At 50.8% G+C, this 16,566-nt stretch overlaps 1 protein-coding gene across 5 annotated transcripts in view; it reads left to right on the top strand.

Annotated features, from left to right (window-relative positions):
• Positions 1 to 16,566, top strand: part of AACS (acetoacetyl-CoA synthetase) — a 61,836-nt gene that overhangs the window by 22,905 nt on the left and 22,365 nt on the right. For 4 of the 5 annotated variants that reach the window (XM_035723900.1, XM_035723898.1, XM_027575653.2 and 1 more), the window contains exons 6-9: positions 5,785 to 5,899; positions 6,115 to 6,196; positions 9,102 to 9,249; positions 15,576 to 15,656. In XM_035723900.1, the coding sequence (XP_035579793.1) occupies positions 5,785 to 5,899; positions 6,115 to 6,196; positions 9,102 to 9,249; positions 15,576 to 15,656 (426 nt within the window). The remainder of the gene's footprint in view (positions 1 to 5,784; positions 5,900 to 6,114; positions 6,197 to 9,101; positions 9,250 to 15,575; positions 15,657 to 16,566) is intronic. The other variant, XM_035723899.1, reaches the window with a different exon arrangement.

Below are 16,566 nucleotides of genomic sequence, written 5' to 3'. Positions count from 1 at the left end.
ATCTGCAAAGAGTGAGAGTTTGACTTCCTCTTTGCCGATTTGGATGCCTTGGATTTCTTTCTGTTGTCTGATTGCTGTGGCTAGGACTTCTAATACTATGTTGAATAGCAGTGGTGATAGTGGACATCCCTGCCGCGTTCCTGACCTTAGGGGAAAAGCTCTCAGCTTTTCCCCATTGAGAATTATATTCGCTGTAGGTTTTTCATAGATGGCTTTTATGATATTGAGGTATGTACCCTCTATCCCTATACTCTGATGAGTTTTGATCAAGAAAGGATGCTATACTTTGTCAAATGCTTTTTCTGCATCCATTGAGAGGATCATATGATCCTTATTCTTTCTTTTGTTAATGTATTGTATCACGTTGATTGATTTGCGGATGTTGAACCAACCTTGCAGCCCAGGGATAAATCCCACTTGGTCGTGGTGAATAATCCTTTTAATGTACTGCTGGATCCTATTGGCTAGTATTTTGGTGAGAAGTTTTGCATCCATGTTCATCAAGGATATTGGTCTGTAATTCTCCTTTTTGATGGGGTCTTTGTTTGGTTTTGGGATCAAGGTAATGGTGGCCTCATAAAATGAGTTTGGAAGTTTTCCTTCCATTTCTATTTTTTGGAACAGTTTCAGGAGACTAGGTATTAATTCTTCTTGAAATGTCTGATAGAATTCCCCTGGGAAGCCATCTGGCCCCGGGCTTTTGTTTGTTGGGAGATTTTTGATGACTGCCTCAATATCCTTAGTGGTTATAGGTCTGTTCAGGTTTTCTATGTCTTCCTGGTTCAATTTTGGTAGTGGATACATCTCTAGGAATGCACCCATTTCTTCCAGGTTATCTAATTTGCCGGCATAGAGTTGCTCATAATATGTTCTTATAATTGTTTGTATTTCTTTGGCGTTGGTTGTGATCTCTCCTCTTTCATTCATGATTTTGTTGATTTGGGTCCTTTCTCTTTTCTTTTTGATAAGTCTGGCCAGGGGTTTATCAATCTTGTTAATTCTTTCAAAGAACCAGCTCCTAGTTTCGTTGATCTGTTCTACTGTTCTTTTGGTTTCTAATTCATTGATTTCTGCTCTGATCTTTATTATTTCTCTTCTCCTGCTGGGTTTAGGCTTTCTTTGCTGTTCTTTCTCCAGCTCCTTTAGGTGTAGGGTTAGATTGTGTATTTGAGACCTTTCTTGTTTCTTGAGAAAGGCTTGTATTGCTATAGACTTTCCTCTCAGGACTGCCTTTGCTGTATCCCAAAGATTTTGAACAGTTGTTTTCATTTTCATTGGTTTCCATGAATTTTTTTAATTCTTCTTTAATTTCCTGGTTGACCCTTTCATTCTTTAGTAGGATGCTCTTTAGCCTCCATGTATTTGGGTTCTTTCCGACTTTCCTCTTGTGCTTGAGTTCTAGTTTCAAAGCATTGTGGTCTGAAAATATGCAGGGAATAATCCCAATCTTTTGGTACTGGTTGAGACCTGATTTGTGACCTAGGATGTGATCAATTCTGGAGAATGTTCCATGGGCACTAGAGAAGAATGTGTATTCCGTTGCTTTGGGATGGAATGTTCTGAATATGTCTGTGAAGTCCGTTTGGTCCAGTGTGTCATTTAAAGTCTTTATTTCCTTGTTGGTCTTTTGCTTAGATGATCTGTCCATTTCAGTCAGGGGGTGTTAAAGTCCCCCACTATTATTGTATTGTTGTCAATGTGTTTCTTCGCTTTTGTTATTAATTGCCTTATATAATTGGATGCTCCCATGTTAGGGGCATAGGTATTTACAATTGTTAGATCTTCTTGTTGGATAGACCCTTTAAGTACAATATAGTGTCCTTCTTCATCTCTTATTACAATCTTTGTTTTAAAATCTAATTTGTCTGATCTAAGGATTGCCACCCCAGCTTTCTTTTGGTGTCCATTAGCATGGTAAATGGTTTTCCACCCCCTCACTTTCAATCTGGGTGTGTCTTTGGGTCTAAAATGAGTCTCTTGCAGACAGCATATTGATGGGTCTTGTTTTTTAATCCAATCTGATAGCCTGTGTCTTTTGATTGGGGCATTGAGCCCATTTACATTCAGGGTAACTATTGAAAGGTATGAATTTAGTGCCATTGTATTGCCTGTAAGGTGACTGTTACTGTATGTTGTCTGTGTTCCTTTCCGATCTATGCTGCTTTTAGGCTCTCTCTTTGCTTAGAGAACCCCTTTCAATATTTCTTTTAGGGCTGGTTTCGTGTTTGCAAATTCCTTTGGTTTTTGTTTGTCCTGGAAGGTTTTTATCTCTCCTTCTATTTTCAATGACAGCCTAGCTGGATATAGTATTCTTGGCTGCATATTTTTCTCGTTTAGTGCTCTGAAGATATCATGCCAGTCCTTTCTGGCCTGCCAGGTCTCTGTGGATAGGTCTCTTGCCGATCTAATGTTTCTTTAGCCTCCATGTATTTGGGTTCTTTCCGACTTTCCTCTTGTGATTGAGTTCTAGTTTCAAAGCATTGTGGTCTGAAAATATGCAGGGAATAATCCCAATCTTTTGGTACCAGTTGAGACCTGATTTGTGACCTAGGATGTGATCAATTCTGGAGAATGTTCCATGGGCACTAGAGAAGAATGTGCATTCTGTTCTACCGTTGTAGGTTACATATCTCTTCTCCCGAGCTGCTTTCAGGATTTTCTCTTTGTCTCTGAGACTCGTAAGTTTTATTATTAGACGTTGGGGTGTTGACCTATTTTTATTGATTTTGAGAGGGGTTCTCTGTGCCTCCTGGATTTTGATGCCTGTTTCCTTCCCCACATTAGGGAAGTTCTCTGCTATAATTTGCTCCAATATACCTTCTGCCCCCCTCTCTCTCTCTCTTCTTCTGGGATCCCAATTATTCTAATGTTGTTTCATCTTATTGTATCCCTTATCTCTCGAATTCTGCCCTCGTGATCCTGTAGTTGTTTCTCTCTCTTTTTCTCAGCCTCTCTATTTTCCGTCATTTGGTCTTCTATATCGCTGATTCTCTCTTCTGCCTCACTTATCCTAGCAGTTAGTGCCCCCATTTTTGATTGCACCTCATCAATAGCCTTTTTGATTTCGACTTGGTTAGATTTTTAGTTCTTTTATTTCTCCAGAAAGGGTTTCTCTAATAACTTCCACGCTTTTTCCAAGCCCAGCTAGTATCTTTAAAGTCGTGATTCTGAACTCTAGGTCCGACATCGTACTAATGTCCGTATTGAGTAGGTCCCTGGCTGACGATACTACCTCTTGTTCTTTTTGCTGAGGTGATTTTTTTCTTCTTGTCATTTTGTCCAGAGGAGAATAGATGAATGAGAGAACAAAATGCTAACAGGTTAACAACGTCCCCAGCAAATATAGTGTATACGAATCAGAAAAGACCTGAAAGCAGGGGAAAAGAAAGGGCAAGAAAGAGAAAAAAAGGATAAAAACAAAAACAGAACAATACAAAAAAAGCAGAATATGATCAAATATGATCAGGCTAGTGCATAGATCAGTGCCACACACTAGATTTTGGGCGTATTTTGGTCTGTTAGAGAAAAGTGCCTCCTAAAATTTTAAGGGAAGAAAGACATATATGTACAAAATAAGGGTTGATACAATGAAGGGATGGAAGATGACTGTAAAGATGAAAATTATAAAAGATTTTATAAAAGGAATTGATACGATAAGAAGTTGTTTGAAAAAAGAAAGAAGATTTACAAAAAAAGGGAGAGAATGTGATCAGGCAGGAGACTAGAACAAAGCCATACACTAGTGATTTAGGGTGTATTTTGATCTGTTAGAAGAAACTGTATCTCAAAATTTTAAAGAGAGAACAACTTCTATATATATGCCAAAAATAAGGGTAACTACTATGAAGGGATAAAATATGACTCTAAAAATGAAAAATAAAAAATGTTTTTTTTAAAAAAGGGATTGATAAGATGTTGATTGAAAAAGGGAAAAAGAAAAATTAAAAAAAACAGTTAAAAAAATTAACTTTGATGAACTAATGAATCATGGTAAAACAGCCATGAATTCTATGTGCAGTATTCCCCTAGCGCTGGACTTCTCCCGTTCTCCTTGATCGGTAAACCTGGTCTTGGCTTGCTGGCTGTTCGTGCTGATCTTCTGGGGGAGGGGCCTGTTGCCGTGGTTCCCAAATGTCTTTGCCGGAGGCGGAATTGCCCCGCCCTTGTCGGTCCGGGCTAAGCAAGCTGCTCGGGTTTGCTCTCAGGAGCTTTTGTTCCCTGCAAGCTCTTGGTACAGCTTTGGAGGACCAGGTGAAAATGGTGGCCTTCCAATCTCCGCCCGAGGAGCCGAGAACTCGGGGCCCCCCTCCTCAGTGCGCCCCCAGAGAAAAGCAGTCACTCCCGTGTCCCCGGTCTCCGGCCGCACTCCGTGCTCACCCGGCCTGTGACCGAGCGTTTGTATCTCTGGCACCCGACCCCGTGTGGAGTCTCCAAACCCAGCAGATCCCTGCGGTGCGCTCCCGCGCCGCTCCTCCCAGGGGAGGAAGGGGAGTCTCCCCGGCTCTGCCGCTTTTTGGGTCCCTGCTGGAGGAGCAGTGGCCCGACTGGGCCGCGGATCACAATTTATGGCCACCCCGAGCTGCGAGCCCACGCCTCGGCTCCATCTCTGCAGCCGGCTTCCCTGCTCCGATCCCTGGGAGCTCTGCCGCACTCAGGCTCCCCCGGTCTTTCTGTGACCCCGAGGGTCCTGAGACCACACTGTCCTGCGAGGGTTCCACCCCCCGCTTAGCCACTGGAGTGACGTCCCTCCACGGAGCCGGCTTCTAAAAGGTCCGATTTTGTGCCCCGCGGCTCTAGCACTTGCCAGAAGCGGCCGACGGAGGCCGCCTCCCCCGCCGTCGATCCTTCCGAATATCGCCTCGGATTCACTTCTCCGCACGTCCTACCTTCCAGAAAGTGGTCGCTTCTCTGTTCAGAGAGTTGCTGCTATTCTTTTCTTCAGTCTCCTGTTGAGTTCGTAGGTGTTCAGAATGGTTTGATCCCTAGTCAGCTGAATTCCTGAGACCAGACGAAATCCAGGTCTCCTACTCCTCTGCCATCTTGCTCCCGATTTATTTATTTTAGAGAGAGAGAAAGTGTGTGTGGGTGTGAGCAGGAGGAGGTGCAGAGAGAGAGAGAATCCCAAGCAGACTCCCGGCTAAGTGTGGAGCCTGACACGGGGGTTGATCGATCCCATGGCCCGTAAGATCATGACCTGAGCCGAAATCACGAGTTGGATGCTCAAGCACCTGAGCCACTCAGGCACCCGGAGTTTGCCTTTTAAATGGAGCTTATTTATTAGTATACATGTTTATAGCGTTGTGCATTTCATTGGCAAAAAGTACCATTTGGAGGACTCATGTACCTCTTTAATCGAGGATTAGAAGAGAACCAGAATATGGAAGTGCTTTGCAGTGTGAGTTGCCTTTTTGGAAGGCAAGTCCTGTACGCTAGCGAAGCCGTGTTCGAGGCTCTTTCTGCAAAGTGGGGGATCTTTCTGGAAGTGCCACTACTCGCCCCACAATTTCCCCGTCTTATAAACTTGTGTTTTGCTATTTCAGTGTATGTGCATGTATCCTTTTGGTATTTTTTTATGTCGAGGCTTTCCTTGAAGTGACGTTCATGTCTCAGGCGCAGGTTGTGGTTTGCTGGGCTTTCCTTGTTGGCCACGGCTGACGGGGGCACAGGAATGAGGCTAGAGCGCCAGTTCGAGCTGCTTCTTTCCCTCAGTGTGGTCCCGTTGGTTGCTGAAGGTGTTTGCCTTTTGTGTGACTGATGGCGAGCGCCCTTTCTTTCCACTTGCAGGGTGTTCTGGACCGCTTTTCTCAAATCCAGCCAAAGCTCATCTTCTCCGTGGAGGCTGTCCTGTACAATGGCAAGGAGTATAGCCACATGGACAAGCTGCAGCAGGTGGTGAAAGGTGTGCGGCTCTCCCGGGTCTGAGCCGGCATGGCGGGGCGCGGCGCGTGGGGGCCCCTGGGGTCACCAGAGCTGGCATGGCGGGGTGCAGTGCGCGGGGGCCCCCGGGGTCACCAGGGCCCCGTGTCGCCCATCCCTTGGTTGCGTTACAATTTGTAAAAAGTACGACCACTAAATGTCTTGGCCTATAAACCTGTGCTCCTCCCCTCCCTTCAGGACTTCCAGACTTGAAAAAGGTGGTGCTGATTCCTTACATTGCCTCTAAAGAGAAGATAGACATTTCCAAGATTCCAAATAGGTAAGCTAGCCACGCGCCGATCGCTGGTTCTGGGCAGAACCCACAGGAAGTCCCAGTGGGTAGTCAATTCTGTGGATCCTTTCACTGGGGGCCGTAGCATCTTAGAGGTGCGGGAGGTTTTGTTTAAAAATCACCGTTTGTAGATGGGCACCTGAGGCCCCAGAGTGAACCCCTCAAGACCACACAGCGACTTGGTGGTGGAATGGAGAGAGCCCTGGAGTACCCTTTCTCTCTGCTATGCCTTTGAAGCATCAGGTCAAGCCCAGCTCCCTGATGAAATGGAAACTACCGCGTGCACGTGTGTGTGTGTGTACATGCATCTGCGTGTAGGTGCGCATGTAAACACACACACGTATATGTATATTTCCCTTGTAGAACCTTTTCTTTGTCCTTATTGCTAATAGCATCTTCCTCTGTTTTTCTGACATTTATAAGCTGGTGCATCACACACCTTAAGTACCAAATAGTATTGGTTGTTTTTTTTTTTTTTTTAAGATTTTATTTATTTATTTGAGAGAGAGAGACAGTGAGAGAGAGCCCAAGACGGGGTAAGGTCAGAGGGAGAAGCAGACTCCCCGCTGAGCCGGGAGCCCGATGCGGGACTCCCTCCCGGGACTCCGGGATCACGACCTGAGCCGAAGGCAGTCGCCCAACCAACTGAGCCACCCAGGCGCCCCCAGATAGTATTGTGAGCAGTTTGTTTTGGAATAGGAATTACAGAAGTGGGTTATGGTTCGGTCACAGTTGAGTTTGTCTCCAAATCCTTGGAGTTATACTCCTTACTCCTTCCTTGAAACTGTTGTGGGGAAGAGTTCCAAGGTCAGGTGTGTTTACTCCCTTCCGCTCTGTGGGGAGGACAGGGAGGAGATTGCAGGGGTCCTTTTATTGGGGTGGACAACTGACACGCGGCTTGGTGTTTTGTGCAGGTTGCTCTCTAGGGGTGCTGCGGGGTTTCAGTTGTCTGGGAGAGAGGAGATACACTTGCTGGGAGGGTGAGCCATGGCCACTGGGCCTGGTAGATACAGCCGCGCTCCTTGGGGCCTGTGCTCGGGTTCCAGAGGCCACAGGGTGCTGTCAGCACAGGAACTCTTCCCTGGGGGCTGTGGTCTCAGGCCAGACTGCTCAGGTTCGGGTGTCAGCTCTGTGACCCCGTGTGAGGGATTCACCTGTGTGTGCCTGGGGTTCCCTGTCTGTAAAATGGGGATGATCACAGCGCTTTCTTCACAGCCGGGCTATGAGCATTCTGTAAGTGAATGCCGGGCCAAGTGCACTTAGTGTGGCCCCCAGCAGTCCCGTCTGCCACGATGAGTGGGGGACGGCCTCAGGCTGCGGTGGGCTCTGTCCCACAGAGCATCTGGGTCAGGATATGCAGGCCTGGCGCTTGGGTTGTCCCTGAGACTGTGGGAGCCGTGCCAACCTTGATGAATGACAGCCAGATGATGAGCCCTGGTCCCAGTTCCCACTGAGCACGCGGCTCCCCTGCCTTTCTGTCGGGGGCCATGATGCACGGAGGCCGGGAGGAAGACCAGACGGGCTTGCTGGCCCCACCGTGGCCCGGATTTTATCCTTCTGAATGTGCTCATCAGCAATTGGGATGAACCGAGAGCATCCTGTGGAATCACGGTAGCCACTTCATTTAGCTTGATACAGTGCAAAAAGCTGCCCCCATCCCAGTCTGGGAATTAGACCTCCTCTGCGCTTCGTCTTTGATTGCTGGATGCCATGGATAAACTTAAGAACAAGGACGCGCCCAGGCTCGGAGACCTGGGGGGGGCGGGTGCGCCCTTTGGGATTTTCATTTTTAGAAGAGCAACAAAAGTAATTGCTATTTACTGTGATTTATAGACTGTTGGGAAGAAAAGGTTTTTCTCTGTGTGAAGTATCTGATTAGATTGGGCAGTTTGTGTAAATGGGATTTGAAGGGGAGGTGGAGGTGGAATGGGCTTCCATTGGCTGGAAAGTTCCACAGTGAATGACTTTCCTGACCCTCCGGAGCCGAAGGCTTTGTTTGTTTACTGCTCAGAGTTGAATTATTGTGGATGCCCTTTTTAAACCTCTGCGGGCCCCCCCCCCCCCATGAGACATCCTTGTCCTTAAGGATGCCTTCCCATGCAAGATAGCTCAGCTCTTCCCTTCCGTGTGTATGCACTCGTGTTTCAGAGTCATTGTCCTCTCCCAAGATGGCCTTGTGGCTTCAGCTGCCCTGTTTCTGCTCAGAAAACAAATCTGTTCGTGTTCCTCTTTTGCTGGTTTTTGGCCACATGCATTGACACTTCATGTCAGCTTTGGGGGCAGATTTCTTAGGTGGTAGTCAGTGGCGGGACTTAATTTTGTTTCTGGACAGAGATTTGTACCTAGCTGTTGTTCTTGTGGTAGCATGTGATGTATTTGCCTAGAAGTGTGTCTGTCATAGAAACTAGTCTTCAGATCTTGGCCCCGCCTTCTCGCTCCGACCTTCCTTGGAAAAGCTCAAGAATCTGGCACCTCCCTTCTCTCCCTGCTCCTCACAGGGGGCAGCACTGCGTTCACAACCTCCTTCCCCTGAGTTTGCGTACAAACAGGGGATGTGTTAGTTGTAAATGATCCTTCTGCACAGTGCTTGTTAAAGCATTCCAGAGATTCTCAGAAGAGACAGCCCTTGGCCCTGTCAGCATGCTAATAAAGCAACTCAGAATCTTCACTCATTCAGTTCTTTTCCCTTCAGTTAGCTTGAATTTGAATTCATAAAGATTTGATTTTTCCCCTCCCTTACGGAAAGCTTCCAAACAAGGTTAGTGTTCCCTGGAAATCCTACAAGATAGCAGTAGGGGGCAGCGAGAGGCCACGTCTAGCCCAGGAAACCTCGGCAGATGCAACCCAGCATTCTGGAATGTTCACTGTCTGTTTCTGTGTGTTTTGCCCCTAGCGTGTTTCTGGATGACTTTCTTGCAACCAGGAAAGGCGAGCAGGCCCCACAGCTGGAGTTCGAGCAGCTGTCCTTCAGCCATCCACTCTTCATCATGTTTTCATCAGGCACGACGGGGGCGCCCAAGTGCATGGTGCATTCTGCTGGGGTACGTCTCTTCACCCTCTGTCTGTTTCCCTGGGGACTCCCAGCTGGTGAAAACAGCCATCTGAGTCTGCACGCCAAACCCCCGCCCCAGCCAGACTGCACCCCCTCCCCAGAGACTCCGTCATGCAGCCCCTCTTCGGGTGGGGGGTGGGTAGCGTGGAGGTCTGAGATCGAGCGCGGGCACTCGGAGCTGCTGTTCCAGGAGCTGCGTCACCCCTGCGATGGGTGCAGGGGTCCCAAAGTGCCTCCGAGGCAGGGCATGCCCTGGGTGAGCCGCTCACTCCCAGACCCGGACCCTGTAGGTGCTTGTGAAGGCGGTGGGTGGGCCCCGCCGGCATTGCACAAAGAAGACAGGAGAGCCGGGAGAACAGTAACCGTGAGCACACGGAGGGTTAGGAGAGGTGCCGGTGCCATGACGCCGTCGTGTTAGAAGGGCGTGCGCGGCTGTGTGCGCGTGCTCCGTGGCGTGCTCGGACAGAGCTGCCTGGGGGCTGTGGCCAAACCCCAGGAAAGCCGCCAGGTCAGGTTACAAAGCACAGGTAGCTGAGGAAAGCTCACCAGGCCGCAGTCGTGGGCTTGCGCTGCCGTCACCAAGCGCCACGGGCTGGTGGCTTCAACGAGAGCCACGTGCTCTCATGGTTCCCGGGCTGGGATGGGGGTCAGGGGTTCCACTGGGGCCTCTCTCCCTGGCTTGCAGATGGCTGCCTTCTTCCTGCACCCTCACGCAGTCTTCCCTTGGCGCGCGTCCCCGGGCTCTCGCGTTTTGCCCAAATTCCCTCTTCTTGTGAGGACATCAGTCAGGATGGATTAGGAGCCGCCCTCGTGGGCTCTCTGACCTCATCACCTCTTTAAAACGTAGCCACATTCTGAGGCCCTGGGCCTCGGCCTCAGCATACGACTTCGGGGACCCCCAGTTCAGCCCACGCACTCCTCGTTTCCCTGTATTTCATCACAAGTCCCGCTTTACTGAAGCACCTGAAATAATGCTTCGCTACTAAGCGTGAGATTTTGTCCGTATTGATTAGTGGCGTTAACCTTTTATGCTTGAAGCAACTGCGAGCCTGCGGGAAAGCTGCCGGGATAGCGCGGTGGGCTCCACGGGCGCGTCGGCTGGGCTCCGGCGGCCTTGCTGTTTGGGCGTCCGTTCCACGGGCTTTCCGAGAGGCCGCCTCCGCGCGGCCTCTGTCCCTGTGTGTACGCGCGCGCGCACACACACACACACACACAGATACACACACGCACACACACAGACACACACAGATACACACAGACACACATAGACAACACACACACACAGATACACACACGCACACACACACACAGACACACACAGACACACAGATACACACACACAGATACACACGCGCGCACACAGACACAGACAGACACACACAGACAACACACAGATACACACACACAGATACACACACGCACACAGACACACACACAGATACACACGCGCACACACAGACACACACAGATACACGCACACACAGACACACACAGACACACATAGACAACACACAGATACACAGATACACACACACACAGACACACACACACAGACACACAGATACACACAGACACACACACAGACAGACACACAGATACACACAGATACACATAGACAACACACAGATACACACACACAGACACACACACACAGATACACACGCACACACACAGACACACACAGATACACACACAGATACACACACGCACACACAGACACACACACAGACACACGCACACACAGACACACACAGACAGACACACACAGATACACATAGACAACACACGCACACACACAGACACACACACAGATACACACACGCACACACAGACACACACACAGACACACACACAGACACACAGACAGACACACACAGATACACACAGACACACATAGACAACACACAGATACACAGATACACACACACAGACACACACACACAGACACACACAGATACACATAGACAACACACAGATACACAGATACACACACACACAGACACAGACACACAGATACACACACACAGACACACACACACAGATACACACGCACACACACAGACACACACAGATACACACACAGATACACACACGCACACACAGACACACACACAGACACACGCACACACAGACACACACAGACAGACACACACAGACAGACACACACAGATACACATAGACAACACACGCACACACACAGACACACACACAGATACACACACGCACACACAGACACACACACAGACACACACACAGACACACAGACACACACAGATACACACAGACACACATAGACAACACACAGATACACAGATACACACAGACAGACACACACACACAGACAGACACACCCACAGATACACATAGACAACACACAGATACACAGATACACACACACACAGACACAGACACACAGATACACACACACACACAGACACAGACACAGAGACACACACAGACACACATAGACAACACACAGGTACACAGATGATACACACACACAGACACACACACACAGACACAGACACACACAGACACACACACAAAGACACAGACACACACACACACACACACACACATTCTTTTGCTTCTTGCTGACCCCCTTGAGAGTGGGTTGCAGGGTGCGGCCCTTCATCCCGAATACTTCAGTGCGCGTCTCCGGGGAACAAGAACGCTCCCTCACAAACCCCTTGTACGGTCGTCGAGTTCAGGAAGATGGGCGTCCATGTGATACTGTCGCGTGACATGTGGCCCCTGTCCAGGTGCTTCCACTCCCCCCACGACCTCCCACGCAGCAGCCTGCTTCCCCCCCCCCCCCCCCCCCCGGGTCCGTGCTCCAGAGCAGCTCCTAGGCCTTCCTCCCCCCGGGACGACATTGGCATTTTGGGAGTGTGGCTGCTGGTCTTGCAGAATGGCTCCCTGATGCGTTGGATGTGTCCTGCTGCTTAGATCTGGGTGACACCTTCTGGAAACGAGGATGGGTTTTTCTCCGTATGTCTGGTCAGGAGGCAGCCGGCATCCGTTTACTCCGTACTTGTCATCTAACCAGGTCACTCTTCAGAGATACCATTCCTGGGTGCACTTGCTACTTTTCTACGACCGTGACCCCTCCTGGCCTCCTCATGTCTTCCTGGCCTTGATGGGAAAGCTGCTTTCTGACTCAGGCACCGTCCCCGCCTGGCGCTCCGACGTCTCCTGGGCCAGTCTCCGTGCTCTGTGGCCCCCCCGTGCTCCGTGCCTGTGGTGCTCCTTCCAGGCGCCCTGGGCTTCTTGCCCGGCCGGCTCTGCAGCCCTCTCCAGACCCGCTTTCCCACTTCTCCCTCAGCTGGCTTAGCCTGGAGGGAGGAGAAAAACCCACAGGCTCTTGGTCAAACCTTGTCATGGCCTTCTCTCTCGCCCTGCTCAGAAGAAGGGGGTTGTCCGAGAGGAGAAAGCTCCTGTTCCCAAATGGCTTTCTAGCTATTGCTTCATAAGATGGTAGCATTTGAAAATCAAATATGGAATTTCTCTTATTCTAGTTCATTTAGCTTTTACAGATGTTTCCTATGCCTAGAAGCAGTCTGAATCCCTCCCATAAAAAGGGGACATTTACATTTGAATCATTTTAAAGCCTTATACAGCTTTTCACAGAGCGTTTCCATCAGAATGGGGAAAGGACTTAGCACGGCTCCATTATTACCTGGATTTAGATTCGCTGAAGATCTGATTGCAGGTTATATACACCAGGAGCCTGTGGGCGACTTCTCAGGAAGCCACAGGGCAGGAGGGAGGGGGACACTTTATTTCTGCAAGTAACACTGGCCAAACTGAGTTGCCTTTTTGTAGGAGTGAGTTGACCTTGTTCAAACCATCCTGTTTTATTAAATCACATCAGGTGTGTTGAGAGAGTAAGATGTCATTTGCTCTGGTTGCTGGAATCACATTTTCCCTGGAGAGGGGAGCTCTAGTCTGCCTGGTCACAGGCCCGTTAACGAGCTGTGGAGCGGAGCGTTTTTAGAAACCTTGTAGACAGGGGTGGATAGTATGTGTGGCAAAACAACAGACATTTTAGGAAAAAACTGAAATGTCTAACTGCACTTTTATTTTTAGTGCTTTTTGCATAGTGAATGTCACTTTTTTAGGCGAGGAACATAAAAATGTATTAGATATAATGTGGCTTGCTCATAAAATCATCATGCCTGGTATATTTAGAGTATGGAAAAGTCAGGAAAAATCATACTTATTCTGTCTTCCCTGGGCTCTTGCATCTCCAGAGAAGTGACTAAGCATCTTGCCTGTTCTGTTCAAGAGTCCCTCAACAGGAACCTTGGCCACGGCGGGACGGAGGGCCACAGCGAGGCATCGGAGGGCTGTCCCCCTGCTTTACCGGGGGTGCTGTTCCTGGCTTGCAGGCTTGTGTTTTCCGAGTTGACAAGAGATCTCAGAAAGCAGCTTCCCTCTTCTTTATGAAATTAAATTCCTCTTTTTGCTTGAGATGCACAAAGTCATGTTGCTCATACTTCCTTCTCCTCAGACTCAGCCATAAATACTTAAAAATTAAGAGCAAAACTGCTGTGAATTAAGGTTCATTCAGAGAGATTCTTGGGAGAGAAGCAAAGCCTGGCTTGTTTCGTGCCGCCTGCGAGGAGGGGGAGAAGGCACCGGAGAACAGATGTAGGGTTATAAATAGGCCCGGCTTGAAGCAGACCGCACTGATGAAGAAACAGGTCTCAACTAAATGACGCTTCTAAGTAAGAACAGGGGAGGGGGATTCGCCGCGGGCTCCTGTTGTCGGGGGCCCTGGCCCTGGCAGTGGATTTGGAATGTGAACACTTCATGCTCACGGAAGTCATTGTTGGCCCCAGGCGGGTCCCCCCACCCCCGCCCGGCTCCAAGGGAGAGTGCTGTGTCGTGCAACTTTGCACCGAAGCTTGCGACCCCCTCGGGTGGGGGGGCTGTTCCCGACCCCCATGATGCATGCTCCATAAAGCCACCAGAGACCTGGGGTCTGCAGGTGGCCTTGGGGACCTTCAGAAAGGTCCTGCCCCCCCCCCCCCCAGAAGCTTCTGTGCTGGAGTCTGCCCGGCCCCCGAGCGGCTCTGGTCCCTGCTGCTCCTCGTGGGTCTGGCGACGGTCTTGGTTCTGGACGTGCTCTGGAGTAGGAGAATTTGTTGGGTAGGGCTGTTTCCATTGAGCTTTGAAAGGATCCTCTCTGCCTGCAGGCTTGTTTTTATTTCTCTTGGGTATGAAGAACATCGGTTGTAAAGGCTGCTTGTGATACATAGGTCCTTGCTTCAGACCCGATAGTCCCGAAACAACGGGGGCCCATTGCCACCAGCCAGGTGCTCCCATCTGTGGAGCAGACTGAAGTATGGTGGCTGGCCTCTGCAGGGGCCCCCGAAGGGCAGTGCCCCATGTAGCCTTGGGATCGTGTATGAGATCCACGCACAGATGGGAGCACCGAGGCTGAGGGGACACTTAAGTGGCTGGTGCAGGACCCCTTGCTCTGCCCTCCACATGGCGCTCGGAGGTGGGGTGCTCCCCCTCTGCCCTGTGAGCCACAGACAGACAGGACAAGTTCGGCAGGAGGGGTGTGGGTGGTGGGGTATTACAGAGCTGAAAATAAAACACAAGGGAGCTCTCGGGGCACGGATAAAGAGCTCCGAGGTATGTTACCTGGAAAGATCAAAGTGCAGGGCAATGTGTGCAAATAAAAAGCCAGCGTAAATGAATACGCGCTGATAGGCCAGGAGTATACCTGGAAACACACACAGGACGTGATGCTCGGCCGCCGGAGAAGGGGGGCGGGGGGGGCTTGTCATGCTGTCTGCTCTGGAGCATCGGGCCGTGCGTGTACACTTCCCGTTAAACGTTGAGGTCAAGAGAGAGTGGACGGTGCATGGGGGCTGGGGACTGACTGGGTGTTTGGGCTGAAGGCAGGGTGTCGCGGTGTGAGGCTCGCAGTGCGCTGCGGAGACGTGGCAGCCGCATCCCCCCAGTGCTTCCCTGTCACCGTGCTTCCGGGTCCGCGTGCTGCAGGCGCGTGCTGTCGTGCCACGCTCCCGTCCTTCTGCCCCTGGCCGTGACTTTGCCTCCCCACTCCTCCGTGTCTGGGGCTGGGGTCCCACGGTGCTCCTGATCTCTGTGGCTGCCGAGCTCGCAGGCTGCTCGGTGACTCTCGGGTCAGGTCGCAGGGTGCCGCAGGAGTCCCACTCATCCAAGCGAGCGCGCTCAGAAGTCTGCTTCCTCCGGGAAAGGGAAGGGAGGCTGGCTTCTCCCCCTGGGGCTTTGCGTCTGGGCCGTGTGCGCTCACACTGCTGTCCCGCCTCTCCCCAGGGCACCCTCATCCAGCACCTGAAGGAGCACATTCTTCACGGCAACATGGGCAGCGGAGACATCCTGCTGTATTACACCACGGTAGGCGGGCTCCGAGGGCACCAGGAGCCAGGAACGGGGCTGTGTATCAGGGCAGTGCCCTCCTGTCTGCTGCGCCCCTCCCGTCACTCGCTTTGGTCCCTTCAGGGCCAGTGTGATTCGGTCACGGGTTTTGTGACGGGGGCATTCTCTTGCGTGAGCTGGGTGGGCCCAACGGGAGCACACGGGTCCTGGTACATGGGAGGCGGGAGGGCCAGCGTCAGAGAGGAGATGGGGCGAGGGAAGCAGAGTTCAGAGTGAGGTGGGGTCACGAGCCGGAGGGCGGGAGTGGCTTAAAGGGAAGAGATTCCTCCCGAGAGCTTCCTCAAGGTGCATAGTCCTGCCGACACCTTCACTTTGGACTTCTGGCCTCCAGAACTCTCACATAATGCATTTGTGGTGTTTTAGGCCACTCAGAGTGTGGCAGTTTGTTGGAGTGGAAATAGGAAATGTATACAGGTGGCTCTCCCAAGTACTGTGACAGCAGGGGGTCTGGGTGTGGAGGCTGGGTTGGGCCTGAGACTGTGCTGGGGACTGGAGCTGCTCCCCATTGCAGGACCAGCCCCGGAGGCCCCGTGTCCCTGCCGCGGGCGTGGGCCTGTGGCTCCAGCTGCCCCCACGCTAAGCCCATGCGTGTGCTGGCTGGCGCTGCCCTCACAGGAGGAGTTGTGGTGGTTGTTTTTTTAAAGACTTATTTTATTTCTTTTGGAGAGAGCGCATGCAAGAGCATGTGAACAGGGGGAGGGTCAGAGGGAGAGGGGCAGAGCCTGATGTGGGGCTTAATCCTGCAACCCCGAGATTGTGACCTGAGCTGAAATCAAGAGTTGGGTCCTGAACCAACTGAGCCACCCGGGCGCCCCACTCACAGAAGGAGTTCTGTTCTGGCCCGAATCCTTGCCGGTGCACCTTGTGG

Source organism: Zalophus californianus, chromosome 14 (genome assembly GCF_009762305.2).
Source record: "Zalophus californianus isolate mZalCal1 chromosome 14, mZalCal1.pri.v2, whole genome shotgun sequence".
Taxonomy (NCBI): domain Eukaryota; kingdom Metazoa; phylum Chordata; class Mammalia; order Carnivora; family Otariidae; genus Zalophus; species Zalophus californianus.
Note: the sequence above shows the minus strand (reverse complement) of the source record. Positions and strands in the feature narration are given on the sequence as shown.